General features: G+C 40.7%; 2 protein-coding genes across 2 annotated transcripts; one reads left to right on the forward strand and one right to left on the reverse strand.

Annotated features, from left to right (window-relative positions):
- Positions 1-3,858: 3,858 nt before the first annotated feature.
- On the forward strand, positions 3,859-12,367 carry LOC128745117 (protein Spindly). The gene is made up of 4 exons (XM_053842108.1): positions 3,859-4,158; positions 4,224-5,043; positions 5,247-5,980; positions 12,084-12,367. Exons 1-4 carry the CDS (start codon positions 3,930-3,932, stop codon positions 12,215-12,217), a joined length of 1,917 nt encoding a protein of 638 aa, XP_053698083.1. The 5' UTR covers positions 3,859-3,929; the 3' UTR covers positions 12,218-12,367.
- Positions 12,368-12,921: 554 nt separating this feature from the next.
- Positions 12,922-21,757, reverse strand: LOC128746054 (uncharacterized). The gene is made up of 5 exons (XM_053843104.1): positions 20,576-21,757; positions 20,078-20,517; positions 14,141-14,707; positions 13,951-14,076; positions 12,922-13,885 (listed from the first exon to the last, which is right to left on the reverse strand). Exons 1-5 carry the CDS (start codon positions 21,755-21,757, stop codon positions 12,922-12,924), a joined length of 3,279 nt encoding a protein of 1,092 aa, XP_053699079.1.
- Between the last annotated feature and the right edge of the window lie 1,524 nt (positions 21,758-23,281).

Raw genomic sequence — 23,281 nt, forward strand, 5'->3', positions numbered from 1 at the left:
TCTCTTTTCTTCCTACTTCCAGTAATATACTGGACCTAAGATCTATTGTCCCTTTCCTTTGAATATGCGCTTTTTTCGCCGGACCGTTTTCATCGTGCATGGGTTGCCAGCGTTGATGTTGTTGAACCGAGGGGCTGTTATAAAGCTATTATTACACAAAAAAATGATAATCCAAATTTACGTGTTTTTCATCCAATCCAGCTTTCCTCGAGCGATAATGGCGGCTATCCAGCTTTCCACGAGCGATAATGGCGGATATTGGGCCCAAGTGGACACAATCTTTTGACATTCATAGCAGGAGCGTCGAGTTCGCCCCGACGGAGTTACTATGGAAACATCCATGATTGTTTGTTGTTCGAGTGTAAAAATGTAAACATTGTTTAATTTTGCAGATTAGCTGAAGTGGAACATAACTAAACGAATTCAAACTTTTATAGTGGTTTGCGGCCATAATTTGCTGAAAGCACTGGCTCAGAATACTTTTTCACAATCGTGCGAATTAAACATTCGAAACATTGCACATTAACGCAAACATTAACTTCATGTTGGTCGAGCCGTTGTCAAGTTTGCTCTCAAACAGCGTCTCGAAAAGATAAAAAACTTTCCGTTGCGTATTCGGACATTCTCCCTGAAGTATGCGAAAACTGCGAAGCCACAATCCATCAAACTTCTTATTCGTTCAATTATGTTCCTCTTCAGCAGATCTGCAAAATTAAACAATGCTCTAGACAATGCTTACATTTTTACACTCGAACAACAAACAATCATGAATGTTTCCATAGTAACTCCGTCAGGGCGAACTTGACGCTCCTACAGTGAATGTCAAAAGATTGTGCCGACTTGTGCTCAATAGCCGCCATTATCGCTCGTGGAAAGCTGGATATGTGGGACACATTGAAACCACAGAGAACAGATTAACAGGCCCGAAGGAAGTAATCGATTTTTTGTGTGTAAAATCTGTCGGTAGCACCCTCCAGAAATAGTTTGCCAAACATATAAAAAATATCCATGTACCTTTATCAATATTTCTTTGTGCTGGAGTTACATAGCAGCGATGGCAGCGACATCAAGATTTATAGCGAATTCATAAATTAACCTGGGTTTGTGCGAACTCGAACCCGAAATTTATGAACAATACGGGCAGTTTGACAGATCGACCCGAAAACCGTAAAGACAGTTTTAACCTGCGCTTCAAACTGAATGCTGTCAGTTTAACCGAAATGCAATCTCGGTTAATTTATGAACGCTTTGACAGCACTTCGTTTAAAACTGAGTGCTAATCGACCTGAGACAGGTCAATTTATGAATTCGCTATTAGTTTGCCACTTACTGCTCGAGGGGTGCTCTATTGAAGGATTGCTCGTAGATTACATAAAAACCTTTTACACACTTCTTGTCGATTACTTGGTAGCACGGACAAACAGACGAGACACTCGCGATAATTGGGTCTTAAAGGCCTATGTCATTTTTAGCTTGAATCGATGAGGTTAGGGTTAGGAACACATATTTTGATATTCAATTTTATATTTTTAGGCTATTGCCGTTAAAAACCTTTTTTTTTTTAATTTTGTAAAATTTTGAACAAAAAATAAACATTTGGGCAACCTTATATAGACAAACTATAGTTGTGCATGGTTGTGTCAAGCGATGTCTAGACAACACGAATTATAAAAAGAAACCATAGTATGTCTTGAAATGTCACGGAAAACTTTTTGTTTACCTTCACGTTCATGTGATAGTGTATCAAAAAGTCAAAAGTTGCAAAAAGTCAGTTTTCGGATGCAACACCCGCCATCGAGATGCGACCGTGTTTTCACGTGTTTTCACGACCGTGTTCTGATTCACGTCGGAGTAGCAGAACATACCAATCTGATTGATTATACGGTGTCAGTTTCGGCTGGCGTTTTTTTTTTCATACTGTTCTGCGGGGTCAATTGTACCGAGATTATACTGTTGGCCATCAGTTTGACATCGTTTAGTCGTTCTTAGCGCAAACTAGATTTGGACAAAGTCTAGCACCGTGAATCGATGGATTGGAATACATTGCCGAATCAAAACTTTTATCCGATAACTAGTACAAATTTGATGTTCCACTTCCTCACGACCAGCAAAACGCAGACAAGCACAAGAGACAACTGCGAAGCTGTAACTGTCAAAACGATCAACTGATCTAATGTCCCAGTTGCCAGTGAGTTGCCAAAAAGTTATCATTGTTGCCAGAAACGTGTTATTTTCGTTATGTCAAGGAAGATCTCTAATGTCAAGGGAGAATAAATTACAATATTTTTGTTTTTTAATTTTTAATGCTCTGCATCTTTTTAAAAAAGAAAAAAACTATACTCTGGTAGTCATAATGGGAAGCTTTATCGTTCCTTCTAAAAAAATCATCTTTTTATCACAAATTTTAGGACCCAATTCCATCGTCCAATCAAAAATCACTCATTTTTCAAAAAAGCATGTTTCGCAACATGGCCACACCGCGGCGCGCGAGTTTTGCTTTGTGTTTTCAGTATAAAACTATTCAAATGTACAAAACCCTACTGCATAAAACCCTGCAAATGCAAGCTACTCCGCAACATGCCTAACAGAGGGTGCTAGTCTGCAAGCAAAATGTGCAGGACGATGGTTTTTAAAGGATTTTCTTCTAAGTGTCATGTCAGTTCGTCAGTGCTGGTAGTCTGTTCTCTGTGACTATTCGAAGAGTTTTCTCAGGCTGTGAACCATTACGCAAATTTTTTAACTTTTTGGTTAAAATTCGACAGTTTGATGGTTTTTCGAAAATAACCCTGCTCGGGAGCATGGTCAATTTTGACAGTTTGATGGTTCGCTTCTGAGAGTCAATGAGATATGCCACAGGTGATGAAAGAGCTTCGAAAATTTAACTGAATGTTGCATAAATCTGTCTCCCGTATATTTGTACATTGCTCTGCTGTTTGACATAAGCGATCGCTCGATTGCACCCCATCGACAGGCAATCATGCTTTTGCAGCCAACATCTCAACGTGAGCGAAAATGAAATAGCATTTCATCACTTCGTTTCATTCGACTACCAGCAGTTTGATTTGGGCCCGCTGTCAAATTTTGAGTCCAGGACATGCTGTCGCTGACGTTCACTGCAGCTCGATATAGAGATGCCGACGGGGTGTTCGATTGTACATATAAGCAAATGATGGTCGTTTGCTTGCAAGATCTTGTGAGTCAAAAATGAAATGCCCATGTCACGTCAGTTCGTCAGTGCTGTTAATCTGTGCTCTGTGTAAATGGTGTAAATAATTACAAAAGTAATCTCTGATTACTACGCACCTATACGCCTGGAAACCCCCTGGTTAATGGAATGTTTTTGCTTAGACCCTTTTGATTGAATTGTCGTGATAAACTGTATAGCATTTTTGGCAACACTGAACACTTTCCGTTAAAATTGTTAAAAGGGTTAAAGTAGGTAACAGCGGAAATTTTAAAAAGTCAACAATCAACTCAAACTCAACTTGACTTCAACCAGGGGGCTGATATGACGTCACATTTTCGTTGCTCACATGAAAAAGGCGGCAAACGCAAAGCGATCTCACAAAACGAATTTAACTAACCATTTTCACAGTTACATGTATTTCGCATCAATTACCTGCCTAACATTAGCTATGTGATGCTAAAACCTTGGCTAAAATCAAACTAAAACTAAGAAAATTTAACAATTTACACATCCGACTCGGTTGTCAGCTTGAGCCCATCTATGAAGCTGTCAGCTTGGGCCCGCTCTATGTTGGCTACGTTTTTTTGTACAGGTTGGTATTGGAAGTGTCATTCCCGTGACTTCAACTGATAGAGCTGCAACTGCCAAAAAACAGACTTTATTATATATTTTTGGAGTTGTTTTTTTTTTAAGAACATTCGACTTATAAGTGTGGTATGTTAATAAATAAAACTCACGTAGAATGAGCGCAAATGATACCATTGTCAAGGACATCACGTCCCTATCAAAGAACACACTGATTGAACAGTATCAATATTTGGCCGATAACTATAAATCACTGAAACGGACTCACGAAGAAGAACTTCAAGCTAGCTATGAGCTGCGTCGAAATTACCAGACCGCCTCGGAATCTGTTGCTTATATGACCGCTGAGCTAGAATCGATTGATTCCGTGCACAAGGCAGAACTAGGTAGGTATTTTAAATTTTATGCTGCAGGATATATTTGGTAAATATATTTTGGTAATAACTTACAGCCAAACTAAAGGAAAAATACGTTCAAACATTGACGACATTGAAGGATTCAAATGCAGACCTTAAACAGCAAAATTCCGCTTTAGAAACCACTATTGACGAAATACAAAAGCAATGCGATTTGTTAAAAGAGCGTGTTCAAGAACTGGAACAAGCTGAAGCTGGGGTAGAGTCGGTTAGAGAAAATGAAACAATTTCGTCGGAAAAAGAAATTTTAGAACGGGAAAATGAAGAGTTGAAAGCTTTGATTTCCGATCAACAAGAAAAACTTGACACATTGATGTTGCAGTTGGTAAATGTAGAGAGTCGATTTGAGAATATGAATGAAAAGTTAGCTTGCCTAGAGGATAACTTGACTGCTAAACGACAAGAGCTGGATGAGGCTCGAATCGTACTGGAATCAACGCAGGAAGAAAATATGCAGTTGAATTCAGAGCTAGCGGCTTTGCGGAGTGCACCTGACGACCCTAATAAGAAAGGTAATTCCTTGTTTGCCGAAGTGCACGACCAGCGACAAAAGCTTATCGAGAAACTTGAATCGCAACGAAAGCACTACCAAGAGATGAAGAAACAGCTCTCGGAAAGTCAAATCCAAATTCGTCGGCTGACGCGTGAAAATCGGGAACTCTGCGGCGAGATACAGGATTGCAGCCAAATGTTTTTTCGTTCGGACCAAACCTTCCGCGTTGAATCCAGCAAGCAGATAAATTCGTTGCGCGAAGAAAATCAGCGGCTACACGATCAGATAGCTTCTGCCAACCGGCGACTGCTGGACAGGACCGCCGACTCGCAGTGGGTGGATTCGTTTGTATCCTTCTACAAGTAAGTTTTATTTTCCGTATTGAAATTGCAATGATTAAATGCAGAAAACGTAAGTTACAGTTTTGACATTGCAAAATAATCAAACCATTCAGTGTAACTAAATTTTATGTTAGGTATGTGCTTTCCAATAACAAGAATCAACTTGATTTCCCTTTTTGATATAAATTAGAATAACTGACTTCTTTTGAAACTCTTCTTTTCAGAAATGAACACTCAACACTAAAAGCACAACTGTTTCAGCTCCAGATGGCTAAACGAACTGTAGATGAAATTTGTTGGGATGCTCAGTGCGATCTAGCAAAGTGGCGTTTCGAGGCACTGAAGTCGCGCTATATAATTAGTAATCGCGAATCACTTCTGGAAGAACATAACGTCGTCTTTCCCTCGTTCAATGCATTACACATTCACATCGATGATCAAATAGTTGCAAACGCTAAGCCCAACGTCGGTTGGGCTGTTGAGAACACACAAAAGCTGAGGCAAAACGATCAATATTTAGGAGAGCTGGATTTGTTATCTGACCTCGAACCAAAACTTCCCACCTTAAAAAGCTCCATCACTTCACAGCCAGTGATCATGCAGGCTCCGCCTCCTCCTCCGCTCTCGATTGCAAATGATGTTAAACCGTCGATAAAAGAGGAACCATTGACACCTTTAGCCACACCATTTGTTACACCCGTTCAATCCCCAAAGTCGTTGAAAAAGGAGACATCTGCATTGTCAGACTCGAAACAACGCACCGAGGAGAAAAGTAACAGCGCGCTTAAATACCGGGATATTGTATTCATTCCAAAGAATGCTCCTCTATCTGATAGTCTGAAGAAGAAAAATGTCGAGCTGTTTACGGAAAAGGTAACAACTGGCTGCCAGCAAATCAAATTGAGTAAAGAAATGCCGGCAGATCTCGAGAAAGAAAATGTTGCAAATTCGAAAGAAGGTGAGTAAATTGGAAAAAATCTTTTTCTGAATATAAGACAAGGAAAAAACTTGAATCGTACAAAAAATAATTGACCAAACTCGTGTTTTAGTCTTTGACCTTGGAATGTGGTCAGGCATTAATATTAATATTTTTTTTTGAAACGATGGTTTTTACAATATTGATGGAGGGACGGTAGGGAAAGTAATGAAAATTTTTTGGGAAAGGAGGGGAAAGAGTGGAAAGGAAAAGGGGAGGGGGGGGGGGGGTAAATAGTGTCGTCATCCTGAAAGTAAAAACAAGTTAGATCAAAACTTCTCGGTCGGTGGTTTCTACAGTTGACGGAGGAAGAGGCACATTGTCTAAAAATAGCCCAAAAACCAGATAGGTCGCTACATTAATAAGTGGGTTGCGCAGTCTTCTTTTGTCCAGCGCCTCTTTGGTTCATAGGTACACGGGTACCAGCGAGCCACACGTCCTGGCAGGTGTTGTGGGTTCAAATCCGGTTATAATCTCTGATTATAGTTTGGTTCGACCCTGCACCTTCCAGCATTGGACAAAAGATAGGAGTCACAACGACAACTTGTTAAGCGTAGCTACCTATTACCCCCCCCCCCTTCCTTTCCACTCTTTCCCCTCCTTTCCCAAAAATTTTTCATTACTTTCCCCTACCGTCCCTCCATCAATTGTAAAAACCATCGTTTCAAAAAAAGTATTAAAAAATAATTGTTAATTCAAAAGCCTGCCAATTTTAAGCTTTGTGGAACATTACTTAGAAAATGTAAATTAAACCGTTAAGGTCTGATTCAAACATTTAAGCACTTTAAAGCTGTTTGATGTATCAAAAGGGTATCAGTTCATAAGTTTTTACTTCACTTTTTCCGCTTACTGACGACACTATTAACACGGGGCATAACACGTATCGTTAACATAACATAACATAACACAAACATATATATATATATATATATATATATATATATATATATATATATATATATATATATATATATATATATATATATATATATATATATATATATATATATATATATATATATATATATATATATATATATATATATATATATATATATATATATATATATATATATATATATATATACTAGCTGACCCGACAAACTTCGTATTGCCACAAATTAACCTGTGTTGTACATAAATCATGAATCTCGGATGATCTTTGTCACTATCTCGAGTTTTGCAAGCCCCCCAGTGGGCGGCGCTTCCGACGGCGGGTCACCGGCAACACTCGCGACCGGCTCGTCCTGAATGATCTAGTGTTACTATAGATAGTTTTTGTGTTCTTGTTATTGATTAATGTTTTATGGAAGAGTCTCGAATTTCTCGAGTTGGATTAGTTTTTGAGTTTCGCAAAAATTTCTGTTTTATTTGTATGATAGTCCATATCCCCCTACCACAGGGGTGAGAGGTCTCTAACTATCAAAAATCTCCTACATGCTAAATTTGGTTCCATTTGCTTGATTAGTACTCAAATTATAAGGAAATTTGTATTTCATTTGTATGGGAGCCCACCCTCTTAAAAGGGAAAGGGGTCGTAATACACCACAGAAAAAAAAATTCTGCCATCTAAAACTCTCACATGCCAAATTTGGTTCCATTTGCTTGATTAGTTCTAAAGTTATGAGCAAATTTGTATTTCGTTTGAATGGGAGCCCCCCCCTCCTAAAAAGGTAAGAAGTCCTAATTCATAATGGGAAAAATGGTTGCCTCCAAAAACACCCACATGCCAAATATGGTTCCATTTGCTTGATTAGTTCTCGAATTATGAGGAAATTTGTATTTCATTTGTGTAGAAGCCCCCCCTCTTGAAGTGTGGAAGGATCCTAATTCACCGTAGAAAATATTTTTGCCTCCAAAAACCTCCACATGCCGAATTTGGTTCTATTTGCTTGATTAGTTCTCGAGTTATGGGGAAATTTGTATTTCATTTGTATTGGAGCCCCCCCTCCTAATGTGGGAAGAGGTCCTAATTCATCACAGAAAAAATTCTTGCCTCCAAAAGCACCTACACGCCAAATTTGGTTCCATTTGCTGGATTAGTTCTCGAGTTATGAGGAAATTTGTATTTCGTTTGTATAGGACCCCCCTCCTAAAGTGGGGAGGGGTCCCAATTCATCATTGAAAAAAAAATTGTCTCCAAAAACACACATATGCCAAATTTGGTTCAATTCGCTTGATTAGTTCTCGAGTTATGAGGAAATTTGTATTTTATTTGTACAGGAGCCCCTCCTCTTAAAGTGGGGAGGGGTCCTAATTCACCATAGAAAATTTTCTTGCTCTCGAAAACCTTCACATGCCAAATTTGGTTGCATTTGCTTGATTAGTTCTCGAGTTATGAGGAAATTTGTATGGAAGCCCCCCCCTCTTAAAGGGGAGAGGAGTTATAATTCCTCTTATAAAGAGGGGAGGGGTCTCAATTCACCATAGAATAAATCCTTGTCACCAAAAAAAAACACCCACATGCCAAATGTTGTTCTATTTGCTTGATTAGTTCTCGAGTTAGGAGGAAATTTGTATTTCATTTGTACAGGAGCCCCCCCTCTTAGAGTGGGAAGGGGTCCTAATTCACCGTAGAAAATTTTCCTGCCCTCGAAAACCTTCACATGCCAAATTTGGTTCCATTTGCTTGATTAGTTCTCGAGTTATGAGGAAATTTGTATGGAAGCCCCCCCTCTTAAAGGGGAGAGGAGTTACAATTCCCCTTATAAAGAGGGAGGGGTCTCAATTTACCATAGAATAAATTCTTGTCACCGAAAACACCCACATGCCAAATTTGGGTCTATTTGCTTGATTAGTTCTCGAGTTATGAGGAAATTTGTATTTCATTTGTATAGGAGCCCCCCCTCCTAAAGTGGGGAGAGGTTCTTATTCATCATAGAAAAAATTCTTGCCTCCAAAAACACCTACATGCCAAATTTGGTTCCATTTGCTGGATTAGCTCTCAAGTTATAAGGAAATTTGTATTTCGTTTGTATAGGAGCCCCCCCCCCACTTAAAGTGGGGAGGGGTCCCAATTCATCATAGAAAAAAATTTTGTCTCCAAAAACACACACATGCCAAATTTGGTTCCATTTGCTTGATTAGTTCTCGAGTTATGAGGAAATTGGTATTTCATTTGTACAGGAGCCCCCCTTCTTAAAGTGAGGAGGGGTCCTAATTCAACATAGAAAATTTTCTTGCCCTCGAAAACTTTCACATGCCAAATTTGGTTCCATTTGCTTGATTAGTTCGCGAGTTATGAGGAAATTTGTATGGAAACCCCCCCTCTTAAAGGGGAGAGGAGTTATAATTCCCCTTATAAAGAGGGGAGGCGTCTCAAATTACCCTAGAATAAATTTTTGTCACCGAAAACACCCACATGCCAAATTTGGTTCTATTTGCTTGATTAGTTCTCGAGTTATGCAGAAATTTGTGTTTCATTTGTATGGGAGCCCCCCCTCTTAGTGGGGGGAGGGGTCTCTTACCATCACTAAAACCTTTCCTGGGCCCAAAAACCTCTACATGCAAATTTTCACGCCGATTGGTTCAGTAGTTTTTGATTCTATAAGGAACACAGGACAGACAGACAGACAGTCTGTCTGTCTGTCTGTCTGTCTGTCTGTCCTGTGTTCCTTATAGAATCAAAAACTACTGAACCAATCGGCGTGAAAATTTGCATGTAGAGGTTTTTGGGGCCAGGAAAGGTTTTAGTGATGGTTAGAGACCCCTCCCCCCACTAAGAGGGGGGGCTCCCATACAAATGAAATACAAATTTCTGCATAACTCGAGAACTAATCAAGCAAATAGAACCAAATTTGGCATGTGGGTGTTTTCGGTGACAAGAATTTATTCTAGGGTAATTTGAGACCCCTCCCCTCTTTATAAGGGGAATTATAACTCCTCTCCCCTTTAAGAGGGGGGGTTTCCATACAAATTTCCTCATAACTCGAGAACTAATCAAGCAAATGGAACCAAATTTGGCATGTGAAGGTTTTCGAGGGCAAGAAAATTTTCTATGTTGAATTAGGACCCCTCCTCACTTTAAGAGGGGGGGCTCCTGTACAAATGAAATACCAATTTCCTCATAACTCGAGAACTAATCAAGCAAATGGAACCAAATTTGGCATGTGTGTGTTTTTGAAGACAAAATTTTTTTCTATGATGAATTGGGACCACTCCCCACTTTAAGAGGGGGGGGCTCCTATACAAACGAAATACAAATTTCCTTATAACTCGAGAGCTAATCCAGCAAATGGAACCAAATTTGGCATGTAGGTGCTTTTGGAGGCAAGAATGTTTTCTATGATGAATAAGAACCTCTCCTCACTTTAGGAGGGGGGGCTCCTATACAAATGAAATACAAATTTCCTCATAACTCGAGAACTAATCAAGTAAATTGAACCAACTTTGGCATGTGAAGGTTTTCGAGGGCAAGAAAATTTTCTACGGTGAATTAGGACCCCTCCCCACTCTAAGAGGGGGGGCTCCTGTACAAATGAAATACAAATTTCCTCCTAACTCGAGAACTAATCAAGCAAATAGAACAACATTTGGCATGTGGGTGTTTTTTTGGTGACAAGAATTTATTCTATGGTGAATTGAGACCCCTCCCCTCTTTATAAGAGGAATTATAACTCCTCTCCCCTTTAAGAGGGGGGACTTCCATACAAATTTCCTCATAACTCGAGAACTAATCAAGCAAATGCAACCAAATTTGGCATGTGAAGGTTTTCGAGAGCAAGAAAATTTTCTATGGTGAATTAGGACCCCTCCCCACTTTAAGAGGAGGGGCTCCTGTACAAATGAAATACAAATATCCTCATAACTCGAGAACTAATCAAGTGAATTGAACCAAATTTGGCATGTGTGTGTTTTTGGAGACAATTTTTTTTTCAATGATGAATTGGGACCCCTCCCCATTTTAGGAGGGGGGGTCCTATACAAACGAAATACAAATTTCCTCATAACTCGAGAACTAATTCAGCAAATGGAACCAAATTTGGCGTGTAGGTGTTTTTGGAGGCAAGAATTTTTTCTGTGATGAATTAGGACCTCTTCCCACATTAGGAGGGGGGCTCCAATACAAATGAAATACAAATTTCCCCATAACTCGAGAACTAATCAAGCAAATAGAACCAAATTCGGCATGTGGAGGTTTTTGGAGGCAAAAATATTTTCTACGGTGAATTAGGATCCTTCCACACTTCAAGAGGGGGGGCTTCTACACAAATGAAATACAAATTTCCTCATAATTCGAGAACTAATCAAGCAAATGGAACCATATTTGGCATGTGGGTGTTTTTGGAGGCAACCATTTTTCCCATGATGAATTAGGACTTCTTACCTTTTTAGGAGGGGGGGGGCTCCCATTCAAACGAAATACAAATTTGCTCATAACTTTAGAACTAATCAAGCAAATGGAACCAAATTTGGCATGTGAGAGTTTTAGATGGCAGAATTTTTTTTCTGTGGTGTATTACGACCCCTTTCCCTTTTAAGAGGGTGGGCTCCCATACAAATGAAATACAAATTTCCTTATAATTTGAGTACTAATCAAGCAAATGGAACCAAATTTAGCATGTAGGAGATTTTTGAGTCTTGAATTTATTTTATGATAGTTAGAGACCTCTCACCCCTGTGGTAGGGGGATATGGACTCTCATACAAATAAAACAGAAATTTTTGCGAAACTCAAAAACTAATCCAACTCGAGAAATTCGAGACTCTTCCATAAAACATTAATCAATAACAAGACCACAAAAACTATCTATAGTAACACTAGATCATTCAGGACGAGACGGTCGCGAGTGTTGCCGGTGACCCGCCGTCGGAAGCGCCGCCCACTGGGGGGCTTGCAAAACTCGAGAAGTGACAAAGATCATCCGAGATTCATGATTTATGTACAACACAGGTTAATTTGTGGCAATACGAAGTTTGTCGGGTCAGCTAGTATATATATATATATAAAAAATAATTACCTTTTACCGACCGGTTTCGGGCAACTATGTTTGTAAGAAGTAAGAACGATACGTGTTGTGCCCCGTGTTAATAGGGTATCAGTTCAGCACGCGACAAAAAATATAACTCAATATTTCAAATTTCAGACGATAAATCACGGAACGCGCCTCAAACCAAAGCCTACGGGTTCGTCTCGGAAAAACGAACGAAAAACAATATCGTTATCAGAAGGTTCAAGTTTCCCAATAGGATCGCTTCGACTTCGACTCAGAAGGAATAACGTCATGCGCGGTGTAGTGATTATTGCGGGCAATATTTATAGATTATTTTAAGACACGTTTTTGTATAATGCGAAAAAGATTGTTAGTCTTGTGTTCGTATCTATGTATATTTCAAAATACTTTACATCGAGCCTTTCGTTAATTATAATTGACAGGCAAATATTATTTTGTTTATTTCGATGGCTTTTCGTCTTACGACATGGTCTGATGAACGAAATTCCTCCGATTTACTCGGTTCATTACTGTTGCTTTCCATTTTTTTGAATACCGGATAGCACCAGATCGCACACCACCTGGTCCAACCATCTTGCTCACTGTGCTTCTAATTGTCTTGCTCTTATCGAATTTGGAGCACACATTGTTCTTGACATTGCTTAACTGGTCCACTTTTGCTTATTACGTAAATGAAAATTGAGTCGTTATTATTTAGATACACTGGTAAAGGTCAATATAGAGGTATATTTTATATTTTCGTCAATATAACTTTTATTTTGAGCATAAAATCTAATCTTGAAATCCCTGAAAATTCCAGGAATGAGGTCGAGAGAGGTAAATTTTGGATAAGATTATAGTGGCTGCTAGCTGCTGATGTACATGAGTATGTTGCATAGGTTGTATTTCAGCAAAAGTAAAAATATCAATCACAGTAGCGTAATCTTCTGCAAAACAATATATTTACATATTCGAAATTCTAACAATTTTACTATTTCGTCTGAAGCTTACACGCCATTTCTTGAGCAATCTTTCTAATTACATATCGATTTAACTTTCCTGACACGGTCATTGGCATCTGGTCAATGAAGAATACGCCTCCGCGAAGTTGCTTGTAATCGCTCAGTTTTTCAGCAACTAAATCTATTACACATTGACTATCGAGCACACTACCATCGCGTAAGGCTATTACGGCCGTAGGAAGATCAACGTGCATCTCTTCATCAACTAAGCCAACGACGCACGCATGGAGAACTTCGGGAATCTCCTCGATCACAGCCTCGATCTCAGCCGGGGAAATTTGATAATTTTTATACTTGATGATTTCCTTCTTCCGATCTACTATAAACAGAAATCCGTCGTTGTCAAAGTATGCAATGTCGCCTGTGCACACCCATCCGTCCGGTGAAATAAGTTGTTCAGTTGCTGTTGGATTGTTCAAATATCCCAGGGTTTTGATTGCATACCGCGCCCATAGGACTCCCCGTTCGTTTATACCAACACGATTATCTTCATCATCCAGCAGTTTGACTTCAACATTCGGTGCCAGGCGACCTACTGAACCATCTCGTGTTGATCCAAACATTTCTGCCGCAATAAAACCTACTTCGGAGCTGCCGTACCCGACGCTCACTTTTCCGGAGGGTAGCCACCTTTCAATTGCTTTGCGAAGCTTCGTAGAAACAAATCCACCACCTGACTGCATATTTCTAATGCTGGTTAAATCTGCCTTATCCAGATTTGGACTTTGCAAAATCATTGCCAGCTGAGCAGGCGGGGCGAAGGCACTGGCAATTTGGTATTTTGCAATTATTTCGAAAAATGCTTCCGTACTGAAGCGGCGCGTTGTTATATAGCGTGTGAAATTATTAAATACCCCTGTCATAAGCGTGGAAAACCCAGACAGCCAATAGAGTGAACTAAAGTTGAAACTGTCTTTTATATGACTTATGTTGCTGAAATGAGAGGGAAGGAATGTATAGAATTGTAGGGATTATTTCTTGTTGAATTTATGTCTCACCTTAGAAAAACGTACTGGCTGATGAAATTTGCGTGGGAGATAGATATTCCTTTAGGCATTCCTGTTGTTCCCGATGAGCATACCACCGCAGCAATTAGCTCCTCTGAGTTGCCCAGATATGCGGGACTGAAAAAAATATTGATTGTATTCCAATGATTCCAACGTAGTTACGACAGACAGCCATTCTTACTAGAAAAGTTGCTCTTGACCAGTTTCCTTGATCAGCTCTAGTGAGGAAATATCACCATTCTCAGTAACCTTGTCCAGTACAACATGTTTCGGAGAAATTTCAGCCTGTGCACATGCCTGTTTGATTGTTTGAACATTATCTTCATCGGCCACTACCATGATCGGTTTGGAAATGCGCAGCATATACGCTATATCGCTCACTGTGAAATCGGGATCTAAGCAGTGCACTGGAGCTCCTATCAGGAAGCATGCGTACACCAATGGTGCTAGATTTTCTCTGTTTCTTGTAGCAAAACATACGAAATCACCTTTTCTCGGGAATCCCAATGCAGTAAGATTCTGTACAGCTCTAATTGTACGTAGACGCATCTCACCGCAAGTAACACTAACGCCCGTATCTACGCTCACCTGAGCTACTTTCGACGGATTTCTCTCCAACATGTTCAATATAAGCTGTCCTAAATTGGCGTGCGGATTGAGGAGGCTTGGCTGGGTGATGCCGGTCCACACCTTAGAGTCTGGGTTGTACGTTGTGCTCATCGTGACTAGATTGAATATACTGATCGAACTGGTTAACCAGCTACATAATTTATATGAGCTGTTATCTCAGCTCTCTTCCAAATTCTTATGACGAAGCATCTCAATGGTGGCAGATGTATCTTATCAGAGTTAAATTTTCGAACGCTGCTTGATAACCATGAGAAGCATATTTTTACTTTGTCGTCGGTGTGCTCTGTTGATCTAATACGAAAATAAACCGTCGTTCAACTAACAGTAGGTGTATAGATTCCTCAAACTGCGTGACTTGAAATAAATTTCTTATCGTATCGTAATTTGACGTAGGACTACGTCTTAGATTATAGTTACCGTTACGAAAATTAAGTTGTAGTAGTTGTAGTGTTACTGATAAAATGGGATCGAAGTGGTAAAATGCCTTCAACGTGGGGGAAGGGTTGGTAATAAAAACAATCTTTGTTTTCTGTTAGGTAACAGGACAACAGTAGTTTGTTCTTGATTTTGTTAAATTGCTTCCAAATGCACATTTTCGTCAGGGCAACTATAATGTTTTCTCGTGGTTTGGTTTATATATTTTTATCATGGCATAAAACGGCGTAATTTAAATCTAAAAATTCAACGCATGCTATAATCTTTTTGAGCAATGATTCGAAAAACATCTACTCATGGCTTTCCGTACTGACAGGTCCGTAGTACGAATATTTAGGGGAAGGACTGTACCTATAGGGGTATACATTCGTAGTCCTACGCCAAGCCTACCTTTGTGTTCTCAGATACAAACTCACAATATTTTTTTAATTTGTGGGTTATAAATAAATTTTTCGAACAATTCTGTCGTAATAAAAACAATTATAAAATACAAAATATGTAAAATTACGATTGTCTACTAGTAAAAACGCGCAAAGCAACGTCAAATTAAAAATCAGATTTAAGCCAATACATGTATAATATGACGCATTGTAATGTTTTAGGATATTCGCTACACTGTTCCCTTTTTAACGCGTACAATGGAAATTTGGAGCTTCTGCTCCATGTTTTTCTTGAAATGCTCGTTAAAACATTTGGTACCAAAATCATTGCAATCAATTTAGATTCTGAATTTGGGAATGGTTAGTTAGTTAGTTAGGTGGCTTGCTGTCCTAAGACAAAGCCTGTTGAACAAAGTTTCTCCATGTAACTCGGTTGAGGGCTACCGCTCTTCAATCCCTCGGACACCGAGTACTCTTCGCCAGATCTCGCTTCACCTGGTCTAACCATCTTGCTCGCTGCGCTCCTGGTCGTCTTGTTTCTACCGGATTTTAGGCGAACACCATCTTTGCAGTGTAATTGTCCGGCATTCTTGCAACATGCCCTGCCCATCGTATCCGTCCAGCTATAGCCACCTTCTGAATACTGGGTTCGCCATAAAGCTGTGCGAGTTCATGGTTCATCATCCGCCTCCATAGTCCGTTCTCCTGTACGCCGCCGAAGCTCGGTTTTAGTGCTCGTCGTTCGAAACCTCCGAGCACTCGCAGGTCCTCCTCGAGCATTGTCCATGTTTCATGCCCGTAGAGAACCGGTCTAATAAGCGTCTTGTACAGGGTGCACTTTGTACGGGGACTTAGTCTGCTCGACCGCAATTGCTTGTGAAGCCCATAGTAAGCACGACTTCCGCTGATAATACGCCTCCGAATCTCACGGCTGGTACCATTGTCCGCCATTACCCGTGAGTCCAGGTAGACAAATTCATCGACTACCTCAAACTCGTCGTCGTCGATCAATATACTACTGCCCAAGCGGTGTCGTTCGGCCCGGTTCCGCTGGCCAGCATATAGCATGTACTTTGTTTTAGACGTATTTACCTTTAATCCATTCTTTTTTGCTTCGCGCTTCCATGTCATCGGCAAAGCAGACGAATTAACTAGATTTGTTGAATATCGTGCCCCGTGTGTTGATATCCGCTCGGTTCATAACACCTTGTAGCGCAATGTTGAACAGCAGGCATGAATGACCATCATCTTGACGTAGCCCTCTGTGTGATTCGAATGAACTTGACAATCCACCCGAAATCCGCAGACAGCACTGTGTACCATCCATCGTAGATTTAATCAGTTTGATGAGCTTCCTGGGGAAGCTGTTCTCATCCATGATTTTCCATCGCTCTTTCCGGTCGATGGTATCATATGCGGCTTTGAAGTCAACGAACAAATGATGCGTGGGAACTCTGCATTCACGGCCCTTTTGGAGGATCTGCCGCAGTGTAAATATTTGATCTGTTGTAGACCGACCTTCGACGAAGCTGGCTTGATGAGTTCCCACAAATCTGTTCGCAATTGCTGATAGTCGGCGGAAAATGACTTGGGACAGCACTTTATAGGCGGCATGGAGAACGGTGATCGCTCGATAGTTCTCACAGTCACTTTTTATAGATCGGGCAGATAACCCCATCCTTCCACTACTCCGGTAGCTGTTCCGTATCCCAAATTCTAACAATTAGTCGGTTTATACAAACGGCCAGCTTTTCTAGTCACATTTTAATAAGTTCCGCTCTGATGCCATCTTTTCCAGCTGACTTGTTGTTTTTTAGCTGCATGATGACCTCCTTCGCCTATCGTCGGGGCTGGCACCTCTTTCCCGTTTGTTGCACCGTCGAAATCGCTTTCCCCGCCGCCATGGTTCTCCGCCTGGGCGCCATTCAGGTATTCGTCGAAGTGCTGCTTCCACCTATCGGTCACCTCACGATCGTCCGTCAGAATACTGCCAGTCTTATCCCGACACATTTCGGCTCGCGGCACAAAGCCTTTGAGGGATCCGTTCAGTTTCTGGTAGAACTTTCGCGTTTCCTGAGAACGATGCAGCCGCTCTAACACTGCATATTTCTGCTCTTCCAGGTGGCGCTTTTTCTCCCGAAAGATTTGGCTGCATCTTCTTCTGTTTGTGTCTTTCCACGTTCTGACGTGTAGCACTGCGCATCTTGACCGCCCGCGCAGCGTTCTCCTCATCCATCACCCTCCTACATTAATCGTCAAACCAATCGTTCCGCTGATTCCGGGCCACATGTCCGATGGAGCTCTCCGTTACACTGCTGATGGCTCTTTCGATAGTGTTCGAATAGTCCTCGAGAGGGGCTTCGTCCAGCTCGCCCTCTTCCGGCAGCGCAGCTTCGAGTGAATGCGCGCAGTTTGCGGCGACGTCTGGCTGCTTCAGCCGGGCGAGACCTAACCGAGGCTGGCGTCGGTACCAAATGTTGTTCACAATGGAGAGTCTTGGGCGCATCTTAACCATCACTAGGTAGTGGTCCGAGTCAACGTTAGCTCTTCGATAGGATCTGACGTCGATAATGTCTGAGAAGTGCCGACTGTCAATCAAAACGTGGTCGATCTGTGATTCTGCCTGATTTGGTGACCTCCAGGTGTACTTGTGATGGATTCGGTGCCGGAAAAAGGTACTACGTACGACCATGTTCATGGAGGCGATAAAGTCGATAAGTATTAGGCCCATTTCATTGGTCCGCTGGTGTGCACTGAACCTTCCAATCACCGGTTTGTATTCCTCCTCCTGGCCGACCTGAGCATCGAAATCCCCGATGACGATCTTGATATCATGTTTTGGGCAGCGGTCGTATTCAATTTCCAACTGCGCGTAGAATTCATTCTTGTCGTCATCGGTACTTCTGAGGTGAGGACTACTGTGCACGTTGATGATGCTTATATTGAAGAATCGGCCCTTGATTCTCAACCTTCACATTCGAGGATTGATTGGCCACCACCCAATCACCCGTTTCCATATCTCGCCCATCACTATGAAAGTTGTACCCAGCTCGTGTGTGTTGCCGCAGCTCTGGTAGATGGTATGTCCATTTTTCGTGGTGACGGCTTGCAAAGCCTGCTACACCAACTCGCCGGAGGGCCAACGAAGCTCGAAAGAGTCCTCCTTTCCTGTCGGCATACGACATTGGCTTCCACCGGGGTTGGTTACCCAATCTCTACCAAAGTTGCTCGTATCCCGGCTGGTACCACGAAAGAGGTAGGAATAGGAGTTGCTGAATAAGAGGCTATGAACCACTGTAGGGTCTATTTTATGCCTACACGTGCACAAGGCACCGACGGTACAAATTATTCAGCCGTTTACTAGCCAATTTGGGGATGGTAGGTATGTGAAATGCCGATTTTTGGAGCCGCCCTCGCTCAGAAAGGCGCCAAATAAAAACACACAGGTCAAAATTTTATAAAATTTGAACAAAATCGGAGCACTTTTAAATTTTATTATGCCTTTTTTATGGAATTACTGTCGTAATACGTGCCGGATACGTGTAAGCGATTTCTATTTTTTCTTCGCTTCTATAAAGTTTTTATTTGCGAAAGCGCACCAAAACAAGGGAATGTATGCCGAATTTAGTAGCATGCTGGAAATATATTTATACCCTCCGGTACCCTACATGTACGGTCATTTACGGCCTTCACCGGTTGACTTTTCTTCTAATTTACCAGTACTACGAAGCATTCCCTAATAGTGCGTGCAAGAGGATTTACTGCATGGAGTTTCCGTTTTTCTGAAATTCATTGTGATTTCGACTTCTAATCGCCGTAGCTCTGAGCAAGTCACCAAGCCCGTTCCGGTTCATGAAGAATTCGGACAGTGTTGGATGGATTACTCAATGAAGCGCCGTGTCAGACGCAAGAGGAGTTCGCTGAGTCATTGTGAGTGCCACAACAAGCAGTATGTGTGCGTGTGATATTCATCTTGAAATAAGTGAGTTCTTGACTTCCCAATAACTAGGGATGCAGCGTCGATTTGAACTTTACTAACATCCCATTTTAATTATGATTCAATTAAATTCTGCATGAAACGTTATCTCTAGCAGCTTCATATGTAATACAGTCATTTTATAGAAATGCCTAGTGAAAAAAATCAGTGGGGTTGTGTACAAGATGCGATTACATCGTTGACGTAGGATTACGGTAGTCTGGTTGTTGCATAATGCTTTTGAATTTATTTATAACTCTTCAGAAAACTTGGTGTCCCTGAAAAGGGCCGTTCAATGATGGTGATATCGATGTTCCGTATAGCAACGATGAACGGCCTGGATGATGTTTCGTGATGGTAATGGCATAGAGGATGCAATGTTGCAGCGAGGCTATATAAGGGCCAAATGCGTTATGGTACTATATGCTTTTTCAATCTATCACGAAGTGAGGATTTTCAGTGAGACAATAATGCTTCATTATTTTCAATTTTTTAATAGCGTGCACCTAAAAATCAGTTTTCTTTATTGGAGTGATGCCTAGAATAATTTGGTGTAAAAGTATTGAAAACCGATCAGCTGAAAACCGATAATTTTTTCGCGGCGCTCGCATTTTTCGATGTTTTAGAATGCACCCTTACGTTGCCGTAAAATGTACTCTTACGTCAAAACAAAGTTGAGCTTATACATTAGTTATTAGTAGATTGGTTGTAGAACTCTATTGCAATGTCCCGACATTTACGGCGTAGAATTTTACCTGAGGGTGTCATAGGAAAAGCAGTCACAAAATGAACCCCACCCCGTAGATGTTTGAAATCAATCATATTGCTAGCGACCGCATCGACGATATCGTTTTCTGTTACAGCCGATTCTGGGGACTTGATCACCAATGCAACCGGCAAATCATTGCCAGGAACGGGAATTCCGGTTACACACGCTGATATGACTCCCGGAACTTGCAGGATGACGTTCTCGATTTCGGTTGGCGATATCTGATATCCAGCGTACTTGATTATGTCCTTTTTGCGATCGACAACAAAAAAGATGCCATCTTCGTCGACGTAGGCGATGTCTCCGGTATGTAACCATCCATCTTCGTCTAGCATTTCTGCTGTGGACTCTGAATTGCCATAGTATTCCTGCAAAGAACGAATTCACTAAAGACTTTTTCTTGAGAGGTTTTAAGCATGACAATACCATAAAAACAAATTGCTTTCTTATTAGCAGTTCACCTTGTTCTTCGAAACCTACAACATTGCCTTCATCGTCGACAATCTTGGCTTCAGCTCCGTTCGAGAGTACACCTACGGAACCGCTTTTATAGCATACATCACTGAGTGTCCCCAAACCTCCCAGCTCCGAAAGACCGTATACTACTACAAATTTTCCCTTGGATAAGTACATTTCGAATGATCGCTTTAAATCAGGCGAAACTGCACCACCACCACATAGCACCATTCGAAGGCTGGAGAAATCCGCCATCCCAACGGTGGGATCATTCAAGATAGCCAAAGCGTGCGCCGGTGGGAAAAATATAACATTGACACGATATTGTTCTATCAAGTTGATCATCATTCCGGCACTAAACTTCTCTGTGGTAACGATCCGAGTTGCTCCCGCTATGGTACCCGTCATCAATGTTCCTATGCCAGATATCCAATATAACGAACTTAGGCACAACACTCGATCCGACTCGTAACAAGGCCATATGTCCGATAAATTGGCAACACATAACGAATGAGAAAGACAAACTCCCTTAGATTTGCCCGTAGTGCCAGACGAACAAAGAATTATTGCCAATGTATTTGCCGAGTCCTCAATATGCGCCGGTTGAAAGTGCTGTTCAGAACCTGTCTCCACGAGCAGATCATCAACTCGGGTATATCCATTGACTCTTGGTCCAAAAATTATTAAATTTGGTGAGATATCTGCTATTTCACAAGCCGCCGTTATTTCTTCAATCAAATCACCTTCACAAAAGACTGTTTTGGGTCGAATAGATTTGAACATATGAGCAAAGTCCTCCTTGTGGAAACTAGGATCCAGTGAGTTAATCGACAGACCCAGCATGAAGCAGCCGAAAACCACCGGTGCTAGCTTCTCGTTGTTTCTGGCGACGATTGATACCAAATCGCCAGATTGGAACCCCATCGAGGAAAGATTTTGTGCCACGCGCGTACTTCGTAGCCGCATTTCATGGTACGTTAAACGAATGCCACTATCCGCACTAATTTGTGCAATTTTGAACGGAGCGCGGTTCAACACTCGCCAAATTAGTTCTCCAACACTTTGGTTCGGATTGTACAGAGGTGGTACACTACGCCCTAGCCAGATACCGTTTTCCTCGTCGTGGAAAGTGTACACATCACGTGGAAACATTTTCGTTCGTTTGGGGTCGAACCACCAGGTATGGTTGTCCACTACTTACGGTCAAGCTTGAGAGTCAAATGATGACAGACATAGGATTGACTGAGCAAATATAAAACCGGAGAAAATCGATACACGTATAATAAAATATAGAGTATAATTTCTGTTCAAAATCGTCATTGTCTAATGAGAGAGTAGGACGTCGTAAATTCATTGATAGTTCACAATAGTGTCTATAACCCATTAAAGAGGGGTTACTTTTATTTTTTTCCAGAAAATCTAGCGGCATTTTCTAGAACGTATTTAACTATTGAAATATGAATTGTAACTTTTCAACTAATGTTACTTAACTTTTGCACTTTATATGTTACAGGATCAAATTCAGATAATGTTTTTCCCAGAAGCTTTCACCGACATAACGTTGTGAACTAGTGCTTAAAGGGATAGAAGAGAAAATTGTCGATTGGGAATTTTCTTTGAATTAACTAGGAATTATCCTCAGTTTTAGCGGCAGTAGCTGGCGCGCCGAATGCTCTTCTAAGCTACAATACTACAATCTTATGACGATGTGTTTTCTACAATGTTGAAAAAGCGAAACAAGAACGGATATAGTTGAGTGAACTGAGATCAGTTCAGATTTATGTTACCTAGCTCAAACAAGTGCACATTTTCTCATAACTACCCCGTGATAAATAATGTATCACATGGCCTCCAATTTTTTTCAAACAATTTCAGCCTGAGACAAATTAGATTATTTATTGTTTGCTGTTCGCAAATTACATGCTACTCGGGCTACAAACGAGAAACGAACGCAAATCAGATAAATTGTCAACTAATTCCAACTGGTTCACAATTTATGATGAATACCATAAGGTCGCCATTCACCGCTCAGCTCCATTTACCGCTCATTTCAAACAAAAAATGCTTATATCTTTTTAAAATGGTTCATTATTGCAAAAACTATTGACAAACAATAATTTTGTATGTTTAATGATACGAATTAAACATAAATTTCCACTATATTCATAAAAGCTCGTTTCCAAAATAAATAATCTTTATAGTGAGGGACGAAGAACGACATTTTGATCGCGTCTTTATTAAGACCGAGTGCAAATGACTAAGTTAATTATCAGCTCAAGCGAACGTGTTGCTTTGGTTATTTAGAAACTATTCTGCTAAATAACGTGAAATAAGTCAACAGTATTTATATTAACGTTCTATTCTGCTACAAATGCCGCACCCAAAACAAGGGTCAAAACGCGGGTTTTATTTATTTGGTAACAGTAAAAAATATGAGCGGTAAATGGCACCCATATGGGCGGTGAATGGATCATCATATTTCAAGTGAGCGGTAAAAGGGGTTATGAGACTGCATTACTTTTTTAAAAAAAAGTCACTATTATTAAATATTTAGAAACCCAGTAAATTTTTCTTGTAAACACAATTGTTTTCTCTATCTTATGACGTAAATTGGGTTTCGATGGACCTGAATTTAGATTTGCTATGGACAAACTAACTTGAATTGGTTTTTAAATG

The sequence above is a fragment of the Sabethes cyaneus genome, chromosome 1 (assembly GCF_943734655.1).
Source record: "Sabethes cyaneus chromosome 1, idSabCyanKW18_F2, whole genome shotgun sequence".
Classification (NCBI taxonomy): domain Eukaryota; kingdom Metazoa; phylum Arthropoda; class Insecta; order Diptera; family Culicidae; genus Sabethes; species Sabethes cyaneus.

Bases quoted from the DNA above. Each gene is read 5' to 3' on its own strand.
- LOC128745117 (XM_053842108.1), top strand. From the start codon at position 3,930: ATGAGCGCAAATGATACCATTGTCAAGGACATCACGTCCCTATCAAAG. The intron at 4,159-4,223 runs GTAGGTATTTTA...AATAACTTACAG, and splicing joins CGTGCACAAGGCAGAACTAG to CCAAACTAAAGGAAAAATAC. The intron at 5,981-12,083 runs GTGAGTAAATTG...TTCAAATTTCAG, and splicing joins TGTTGCAAATTCGAAAGAAG to ACGATAAATCACGGAACGCG.
- LOC128746054 (XM_053843104.1), bottom strand. From the start codon at position 21,757: ATGTTTCCACGTGATGTGTACACTTTCCACGACGAGGAAAACGGTATC. The intron at 14,708-20,077 runs TAATAACTAATG...CTGGTTAACCAG, and splicing joins GAGTTCTACAACCAATCTAC to TTCGATCAGTATATTCAATC. The intron at 14,077-14,140 runs GTAAGAATGGCT...TATTTTTTTCAG, and splicing joins GGTCAAGAGCAACTTTTCTA to TCCCGCATATCTGGGCAACT.